The sequence below is a fragment of the Solanum tuberosum genome, unplaced genomic scaffold (genome assembly GCF_000226075.1).
Source record: "Solanum tuberosum cultivar DM 1-3 516 R44 unplaced genomic scaffold, SolTub_3.0 scf00479, whole genome shotgun sequence".
NCBI lineage: Eukaryota > Viridiplantae > Streptophyta > Magnoliopsida > Solanales > Solanaceae > Solanum > Solanum tuberosum.
The window spans coordinates 368,464-378,840 of NW_006239404.1; the positions used below are offsets into that span (position 1 = coordinate 368,464).

Here is a 10,377-nt window from a genome sequence, read left to right on the forward strand (position 1 = left end):
TAGTTTTCCCCTTGCATGCTCGTACATTCAATGTACTGATGCCATTTGGCCGGCATCTTTTAATAATGTAGATGCAGGTAACTAGGATCAGCATCCAGCGCATCGTTGATTTTAGTTGAGTTCTGGAGTTGTTGGTGAGCCTCCTTATTTCCGGAGGATCCCTTTTATTGCTTTCAGTATGTTTAGTTCTTTAGGATATCGCGGGTCTTGTCCCGACGTCCATCTCAGTTGTTTAAAGGCTTCATATACAGTTAGTGATGTTAGTTCTTGAGTCTTTCTATTTCCTGTTTTGATGGTTGAGACTTGAGTTGCCACTTTGGCCAGTGAATGTTATTTTAATACATTGTAAGTTTATTATTGATCAGTTTAGTTTACTTTTTAAAGTACTTATATCATGAGTAAGTCTTTCGTTGAGTAAGTAAGCCAGGCCAAGGGCTCGCTTGGGGCCAGCAATGGTTCTCGAGTGTCAGTCCCGCTCAGGGTGAAGGCTCGAGGCATGACAGAAAAGACCAAAACACCCTTGATTAAAAATCATCGTACAGTGTCTACGGTTGGACCTACGATCCGTAAGACTTTCCACGGACTACCCTGGTAAACTGTAGAACTGTTACTAGGTCTTATTAATTGGCCATACTTTCATGAAACTCCTCCTACGGTTCATGGATGTTACTACGGTTCGTAGGACCTGGTCGTGAAACCCAGAAACCATTCCAAAATGTCACTAAGTCCAAACAACTTCTAGGGGCACTTCCTACGGCTCGTATGACTTATTAGGACTCGCCATGTTCACTTGAGACCACATCACAGACTTGACATTTTCAAAACCTCCACTTAACTCCCACGATTACCTTCCTATGGCCCGTAAAGCTTCCTACGGTCTGTAGGTCGACTCTTAGAAACTACTTCAATGTCCAAAAGTGCAAACCCTTTTTGTCTTCATTCATAAAACTACTCATGCATTAATGATATCATGATGGTATCATATATTGATATGATATCATTAAGATTTTTTATATTCATTCATGTACAACCAACTCATTTCTCAATGACATCAACTCATTAATATATATATATATATATATATATATATATATATATATAAAATAGCATTGTATCATTGATTATTGACCAGTCCTTCAGGGAGGAATGTAGAATTTCTCAATGATACCATCACAACATATCATATATTGACATGATATCATTAAGGACTATTTTATATATTCTGTAACACTCTTCAAATCATGTATGATATCATCACCATATATGAATATATTGTTGTGGTAGCACTAAGGTTTCCTTCATTCATTATTAATGTAAGTGTCAAAAATACACCTAAACTATCCTTTTTTTTTAGTTTCATACCTAAACTATTGAGAGTGTGAGTTTCATACCTAAACTATCACTTATTAGTTTGAGAAACACACATCTCTCTTTTATAACTCTCTCATCATGCTGTCAATATTATGATTTGAAAAAAATGAAAGGAAAAGAAAGAAAAAAAATAAGAAATATTTTTTTTAAAAAAGAAAAGAGGAAAGGAAGAGGAACAAATAAAATTTTTACCGAACAATAAAAAGAAAATTAGATGAAAACAGAAATTATGAAGAAAAAAAATCAATTTTGCTACTTTGGTAGGGGAGGGGGGAGTCTGGTAAAATATTAAGGCAATGGCTACAATAAAGATAAATATATTAAGTTGGATCCAATTTAGATAAATATTTTTCCTAATGGGTTCAAGTTATGTAGTTTTCCTTTTAAAATAAATCGATCCAAACAATTGCTTTAATTTACTATTGTCATCCCCCTTTTTACTTTGTTGCAATATAACTAGACTTAGCAGGAACTGCAACTTCTCATTCGGTTCATTCTTTATAATAACTTTTACTTTTTGTTTGACAATAGAATGCTCTCTTCAACCCAAAAAAATTAATTATAATAACTTTAACGTAATGATGTCATATGACATTGCTTCGTCCAAATATTTAATAAATACATATATTAATATTCTGAAATTGTTAAAAAGTAATATTTTTTTCGTTTTAAAATGAATGATTTGTTTTCCTTTTTAGTCAGTTTAAAAAAGAATGACTCTTTTCCTTTTTTGGCAACATTTTAATTTCAGTTTTACCCGTGGCATGTTTAAGGCCATAAGATTAAAGAACATTTTGATACATTTGATATAACATTAATTTAGGACCATAAAATTAAAAAGTCTTGTTTATTTTCTTAAACTTCGTACCAAGTCAAAGTAGACTTTTCTTTAAACAGATGGAGTATAAATTATCAACTTGTAAATGAAGTAAAACCTGCTAACCCTGACGAGAGGGAGTTGCTCGGATGGTAAGCACCCCTCACTTCCAATCTGAAGGTTGCGAGTTCGAGTTACAAAAGAAACAAAAGGGGTGGGAGCTCCTAGGGAGGGATTAAAAAAAATAAAAAATGCTAACCCTTACTGCCCTATACCCAAACTTGTGTACAATTGAGTTGTCACAATAAATGATTGGTGCAATGTTTATAATTCATTCTTCTCCTACCAACAAAACACTCACATTGGTGCAAAGTCTCAAATTTGACCACCAAAAGGCATCATGGTTCATGCCATAATAGACTAATCACCCTTTTGATCTAATATTGTATTTAGAAACCATTCTTTGACAAGGAGATACTAACAACTATTTTTTCCAGTTGACTAATAACCAAAAAACAAATGTGTGATTTCATCCTGTGATTATAAGCATTTTTAAAAAATTTACTGAAATACTTTAAAAGTGTTTAAAAATCATTTTGACTTGAAGAAACTTAAAATAAGTTAATTCAAACAAATTGTACGTATCTTGTCACATGAAACATATCTTAATATGATAGGGTAAATATTGTTCCTAAAACTTCACTAACCAGAAAATATTGAGTTGGAATAGTGTGCAGTTGATATTCTTTGCAACTTGATAGAATTTTATTCAAGCACAAAATATTCTTCTTTGTCTTCACCTACTTAGAGGTTCAAAATCATGCTTTTATGAACCTTACATCTCATTGGAGTCTTGGACATCCATATTATATGATTTTGTATGTTGATTCTTATACAACAATTAAACTAATTCAAGCAAGGGTTAGAAAAAAGAATCAAAGAAAAATGTCTTCTACATTTTTTCATACATATTTTTTATTGTTCAACTAGATCATATTATATTTCCAACAAATTCAAATGCCAAAATCTTGCTTCCTAAATATAAAATAGAATTTAACTATGTAACAAAAAAAAAACATTACTATAAATTGGTATAGATAGGAAGCACAATTTCCTCATTCAAAATCACAAAATCTTGATTCATCAAAAAATATTTCCAAGAATATAATATGGCCCCAAGTATTGATGAAAGTAATGCCTTGTTTGATTTTGTGGTCCAAAAGGGTAATGGAGTAAAGGGACTTGTAGACAATGGCATTAAAATGGTACCAGAAAGATACATACAACCACCAAAAGAGAGAATATTAATTGACAAAAAAATCATGAATTCAAATGATGATATTGATCAACTATTGGTGGCCATTGATTTATCAAAATTACATGGTCCTGAACATGATCAAGTGGTGGGAACTATTACAAAGGCTGCTGAGACACTTGGATTTTTTCAAGTGGTAAATCATGGTGTAACTTTGGAGTTATTGGAATCACTTAAAGGTGCAGCACATAACTTCTTTGCCCAACCACCTATGGAAAAGGCTGTTTATCTAAAAGAGGTGAGTCCAAGTCCTTTGGTTAAATATGGGACTAGCTTTGTACCTGAAAAGGAAATGGCTTTGGAATGGAAAGATTATGTTAGTATGATGTATACTAATGATGATGAGGCACATGCACAATGGCCTCCTCAATGCAAGTAGGAACCCTTCTTCACTTTCTCTTTAATTTGATCACTTTCTAATCCCACTTTTAATGGAAGGTTACACTCTTGTTATCAACTTAGTTTGATCTGATACGGAGTTTATAAAATAAAGAAAGATTTTTAAAAAATTTGGTCTAAAATACGTCATAAATGTTTGTGTGACTATGAATCATTTCATTAAAGTTAAAATGAGCATTTTAAAATTAAATTGTTTTCTAAATATAGAAACGGTCATTTTTTTTTAGACGGGCTAAAAAGAAAAATGAGTCATATAAATTGGGACAAAGGAAGAACAATTATAAGTGCATATAAATTATATTCTATTAAATAGAGCATATTGTCATGTGCATATTAATTCCTCAAACATTACGTGTATACTTCGTTTTAAAAAAAAATTCAATTATATACATGCAAAGTGTGAAAAATCTATCCTATTAATGTATTTTAACTTATGTAGCAGGTAATAGTATGTTATTACTTTTATATTTTATGAGTGATTATTTGCAAGTGACTAAGGATGTGTATAGTATAAAGGAAAATATATTTTTCTCATATTTGATTTGTTCATTTTCTCTAGTAAAATAAATTCTTTAAAACTCGTAAATATGACTTTCATTATGGAAGTAGGAAAACAAGCTTCATAAGCGGTGTTCCACATTAATTATCTCTTCCTCATCCTCAACCACTCCATTCCAATAATGTTTGTCTATATTATATATAATTGATTTTGGGACAATACGTTTTGCGAGTTATCACACATAAGAAAATAAGTTTATTTTATTTTTTTCACATGTTAGGGATGTGGCTCTTGAATACTTGAAGTCATCAACAAAAATGGTGAGGATACTATTGGAGATATTATTTGAAAATCTTGGAGTAACACTAGATGAAGAAAAATTTGAATCACTAACAGGGCTCAAAATGGTAAACATGAATTTTTACCCAAGTTGCCCTAATCCAGAGCTAACCGTAGGCGTCGGACGTCATTCGGACATGGGAACCCTAACTGTCTTACTACAAGATGGCATTGGTGGTCTATATGTTAAACTTGAACAAGATGTGGAAGATGAGTGGATTGAGATTCCTCCCATTCCTGGTGCTTTAGTTATCAACGTTGGAGATACCATGCAAGTAAGAATGGATTTCACTTTTATACACTGACAGCGTAAATAATTTTTTACACTATATTATGGTTTGTTGCAGTAGATAATCAATCTTATTTTCTAGGTTATTGATTTCATTTTAGGAACAATTACTTATAGTTATCTTTTTAGGTAACCATATAGTATATTAGAATAAATTTACATATATAAGTTAATCTTATGAAATTTACACTAGATTTTAACATAATCAAAGGAAATGGGGACTAATATATTTGGATTTTGGATTTAGATCTTAAGTAATGGGAGATACAAGAGCGCGGAGCATAGAGTTCGTACAACAAGTTCAGAATCAAGAGTTTCAATTCCATTGTTTGCTACACCAAAGCCAAGTGAAAAGATAGGGCCATTGCCTCAACTTGTGGAAAGTGATGGAGTTGCTCACTACAAACAAGTCTTGTTTGGTGATTACATGAAAAACTTTTTTGGAAAAGCTCATGAAGGAAAAAAATCTCTTGATTTTGCTCAGAATGATGATTCTACTTAAGTTGTATGTTTATGGGGGTTTCTTCTTCTATTTTTATTCCCAAAAAGTGCTTCAAACAAGCACAAATAAACAATTGTACTTTGTTGTAACCGTTTTGAGTTTATCTTGTCAAGTTGACTTTTAATAAATTGCTATGTGTACTAGTTTATTGAGTTTTAAAATATTCCCTCCGTTTCACAAAGAATGATCTGATTTGACTTGGCACGGAGTTTAAGTAAATAAAGAAGACTTTTGAATCTTGTGGTCCTAAATTAAAGTTATGTCAAATGTACAAAATTGCCCTTAATCTTGTGGTCTTAAACATGCCACGTGGAAAGCAAAAAGTAAAATGTTACCAAAAAAGGAAAGAGGTCATTCTTCTTGAAACTGACTAAAAAGGAAAGGAGGTCATTCTTTGTGAAACGGAGGGAGTAACAAATTATCAATAAATTGTCATTTCCTTTATCATGGCAAAATAGATTATTTAAAAAAAATAAAAATATAGTATTGCCTTTTCTTTTTCCTTTGTAGTCAAGTCGAAAGCAAAGTATAAATTTGTCAATCTATAAATGAAAGACGATAATAAAGGGTTTCATCAAATAGAGCTTCGCAAACGTTTTTTCTGTATGTGTAGGCCAACACCGCTTGAAAATAATATATGTTTTTTTTATTAAAAAAATAGAGAGACTTCAATATTATATTATTCTTAGTGTAGAGGAGAAGTTTAGATGATTATCAGTGTACCACAATGAAACTTCTGAGTTTCAATCATGAATGTCTTATGAGTGAAGATTTGTCAATATTAGATAAAGAAAATACATATACGGAATGATACAATTGATAGAAATTGCATATTTAAACAATTATATAAGATTCTAAGCCACCAAATTAAAGATGTTAAACATGTTCCTCTACTCTAAATCTTATTCATTTGATCAAGAAGGCATTAGACCATGCCTACTAGAGCTTGATGTTCACACTTAACACACAATCAATGGATAGTGCTAGTTGGCTATATGAATTTACAGATAAATTCTACCAGACATGTTAGGACAATAATATCAAATGTGACATTACTTCTATCGTTAGATCCTTCTTTTGGAGAAGGATCTACCCAGATGGTGTATCCATGCTAATCAAGTGGTAGTCCCCAAAGATAAACAAGTAAATACCTTTTTTGATGTAAGGCAAATAGGTCTGAGCAATTTAAAAAACAAGATGATTTCTAAGGTTCTTCATAAGTTTTTTACTTGGATTAATCTCAACTAAATAGGTTGGCTCTAAAAAAGGGGAGAGTATTGTGAAAAAATCTTACTAACATAAGAAATATCATACTTAGAACCAAAACAATCAATGTAGTAATGAGTGACTAACCTTTCATGTAAGACTTTATTGTATATAATCTTGTTGGCAAATCATACCATATCATATATTTATATAAAAGCGAACCCTAGGCCCGCCTACGTGGCGCCACCACAAGCTAGAATTTCCTTTTAAATTTATTTATTTCCAAATATAGTCTTCCCCATTCATGAAAAGATGTGACTTTTATGAAAAGTTGTGACTTTTATGAAGAGTTGCGACTTTTATGAAAACTTACCAAAAAAATAGTCATCCCCTTTCATGAAATGATGTGACTTTTATGAAAAGTTGTAATTTTTATAAATAGTTGCGACGACTTTTATGACAAGTTACGACTTTTATGAAAAATTGTGACTTTTATGAAAGGTTCTGACCTTTCCGAAGGGTTATAACTTTTCCAAAGAGTTGTGACATTTCTGATAAGGCACAATAAGAATTTGTTCACACTATCTTTGTTGTCTATAAATATAGGGATTTCCTCTCATTTCAAAACAACGAAGAACTTTTCTTCTTCCTTCTTATGCACAATTAAATATTCGAGTACTTTGCTCCTGTTGAGTGGCTCATTGACACCATTGTTTTTGTATCAATATACTTGTGAATAAAATTGTTCCATCCTGAGAGGATCTATTCCATTAAACCTCGGGTACTAGAGGGGAATAATTTCCTTAAGGGGACACTGTGCATTGAGTGGGCTCAATTTTTTCCTTTCTGTTTCATTCTATTGTAATAGATCCTGATATTATTTTTTTACAGTCATTAATTTATGCTTATGATATTAATTGTTGTTTTTAGTACATGTTTTAAACTTTGTTGTTTATGTTTCTGCAAAGTTATTGTTATAAGTATTTGTTATTACATATAAATATTATTTATTTATTAGAAAATATAAAATATCTCTTGTGGATGTTCATCTTATTTTCCAAAAATATCAAATAGTAACACTTCTTGGAGGCAAAAGGATAAATTACAAAATCAAATTAAAGATGATTGATTGAAGGATAAATGATGAGATGTTATAATTATTATTTTCCTTTACATTATTAATGTACGTTACTACGTAATCTTGTATGTAAGATAATATAGTGTTTTAGTTTTAATGACTGAATAGATTTACAAGTATTATTTTATAAATTTTGTGATATTAAATTTCCGCGCGAAGCGCGGATAATTTTACTAGTGTATAAAAAAGAGAACCCAAGGCCCACCTACGTGGCGCCACCACAAACAAGGATTCTCTTTTAATTTATTTATTTCCAAAATTAGTCTTCCATTTTATGAAGAGTTGTAACTTTTATGAAGAGTTGTGACTTTTATGAAGAGTTGCAACTTTTATGAAAAGTTGTGACTTTTATGAAAGGTTGTGACTTTTATGAAAGATTGTGACTTTTTCAAAGAGTTGTGACCTTTCCGATAAGGCACATTAATCATTTGTTCACACTACCCTTTGTTGTTTATAAATAGAGAGATTTTCTCTCATTTTAAAACAATGAAAATTCTGAACTACTTTATCTTCTTCTTCTTCTTCTTCTTCTTCTACACAATTAAATATTCGTCTACTTTGCTCATGTTGAGTGGCTCACTAACACCATTGTTTTTGTATTAATACACTGATGAGTAGAATTGTTCTATCCTGAGAGGATCTATTCCTTTATACCTCGAGTACTAGAGGGGAATAATTTCCTTGAAGGGACAATGTGCATTCAATGGGCTCAATTTTTTCCTTTTTGTTTCATTCTATTGTTCAGATAATGGTATGTTTTTTTTACAATCATTAATTTATGCTTATGTTATTAATTGTTGTTTTGAGTACATGTTTTAAACTTTGTTATTTATGTTTATGCTTTTGATCATTATGTTGAAGTAAAGATATGTTAATCAAGAGTTTGATGTAATCATTAGATTATTGGTGTCATGTAGATTAAAATTCTTAAACATGTAAAATAAATGAGTTTGATCTTTATAGAGTTTTCAGTGGCTAAAAGATCAATAAGATGTCCAAGAAGGGACTTTTGAGTGTTCAGAAGTTATGGTGGTTCCACATTACAATTGAGTTTTAGTTATTAAACTTTCTATCTTATCGAGGTTTTCAATCGATTATTGAGATCGAAAAAAAACAGGAATGTAGTGGGATGGTAAGTATTGTACTCAACCTTAATAAAAAATTGGGGGTTCAAATTTCGAATTGGAGTCAATGAATTACCCCTCAAAGTAGGATGAATCCATATTAATCAAATCTTAAAGAAATAATAATCTCCTTATAAACATTAGATTAAAAGTCCCAAAAAAATTAAAGTTTTAACCATATTGATCGAAACATAAACAACAAAATATGTCTTTTGGCTCTCAAAGTAGTGCAATCGACTGCGAATGATTTTGAATAAGGGACTTGTCAAGACATCATTTAATCCAAATTATTTGAGCGACATACATTATTTCATTGAACTCCAAGGCATATGTTTTAAAATTTTAATTAACTTATCAAGTATACAACTAATTACATAAGATGTATAACATTTGGGTTATGTATGTAGAGGCCTTGAATAGAAGAAAAACTCTCGCAATTGATGAATAAAATGTTTGTACCACTTTTTGAAAATACAAATATAGACAATGAAACAATTAAATATCTTTACTAAACACCTTGGTGATGAATAACTAAAATAAAATGAAGAATTAATAACAAAATGCATAAACACTTAGAATCAAATCTTTTTGGTTTTAAGATTTAAAAAATATTTCGTTTCATCTCTAGATAAAATATTCTTGACAATTTATCGTAGGATTGTACCCACTCGAAAACACTTATATTATCAAATGTTCAGAAGTAGATTATTAACATAGTTTACCACCGCGCGAAGCGCAAGCAATTTACCTAGTAAGCTATAAAACCTATGACCTTAAACCTCCAAAAGTATTTGTCACTTTTTTTAGACAATAAAATCAGATTGGTGCGAGTAATGAACCTTGATAAATTTTGCTAAAACAAAATACTTTCACTGTTATTGTCACATCTTTTCCTATCATCTCCCAACAAGTTTAGCAAAAAACATATTTGAGAAGGCTTCTGGTCCAAATGCACTATTATCTTTTTTTAAAATATATTTTTTTTCATTTCATCTCTTATGATATTTCGACATAAGATCATAATTGATCTTGATCCATTGACCTTTTGCTTCCCCTGTGCTCCGATAGGGGTTTTGTCTAGGGTTTTAGAGAGAGCTTCTTTGGAATCATACAGGTTTTGCTGAATATATAATGCTATTAAGTGTACCTCACCTTCACAAAAATTAACTTTGAAAATGCATATATTTAGTCTTTATTTAAAAATCAATCTTGAAAAGGAAGTAAAATTTTATAAACAAACATAGTTCCCAAATCAAATCCATTGACAAGACGAATTGTCACAATAGGAGGCCAGTAGCTCTTGGCAATATCCTATTTATGCCACCAAAACTATTCAACTCATCCCTAAAAAGAATCAGTATGTAAAGCCAGTCCAGTA

The 10,377-nt window shown here is 31.0% G+C and overlaps 1 protein-coding gene across 1 annotated transcript; it reads left to right on the plus strand.

Annotated features, from left to right (window-relative positions):
* The first annotated feature begins 3,323 nt into the window (after nt 1–3,323).
* Nucleotides 3,324–5,656, plus strand: LOC102584589 (feruloyl CoA ortho-hydroxylase 1). The gene is made up of 3 exons (XM_006364188.2): nt 3,324–3,878; nt 4,682–5,015; nt 5,277–5,656. Exons 1-3 carry the CDS (start codon nt 3,358–3,360, stop codon nt 5,529–5,531), a joined length of 1,110 nt encoding a protein of 369 aa, XP_006364250.1. The 5' UTR covers nt 3,324–3,357; the 3' UTR covers nt 5,532–5,656.
* The last annotated feature ends 4,721 nt before the right edge of the window (nt 5,657–10,377 follow it).

What these genes read in the sequence shown, in the direction of transcription:
- LOC102584589 (XM_006364188.2), top strand. Translation starts at nt 3,358, where the DNA reads ATGGCCCCAAGTATTGATGAAAGTAATGCCTTGTTTGATTTTGTGGTC. An exon ending in CAATGGCCTCCTCAATGCAA is followed by an intron (nt 3,879 to 4,681) that starts GTAGGAACCCTT and finishes TTCACATGTTAG; the next exon opens with GGATGTGGCTCTTGAATACT. An exon ending in ACGTTGGAGATACCATGCAA is followed by an intron (nt 5,016 to 5,276) that starts GTAAGAATGGAT and finishes TTTTGGATTTAG; the next exon opens with ATCTTAAGTAATGGGAGATA.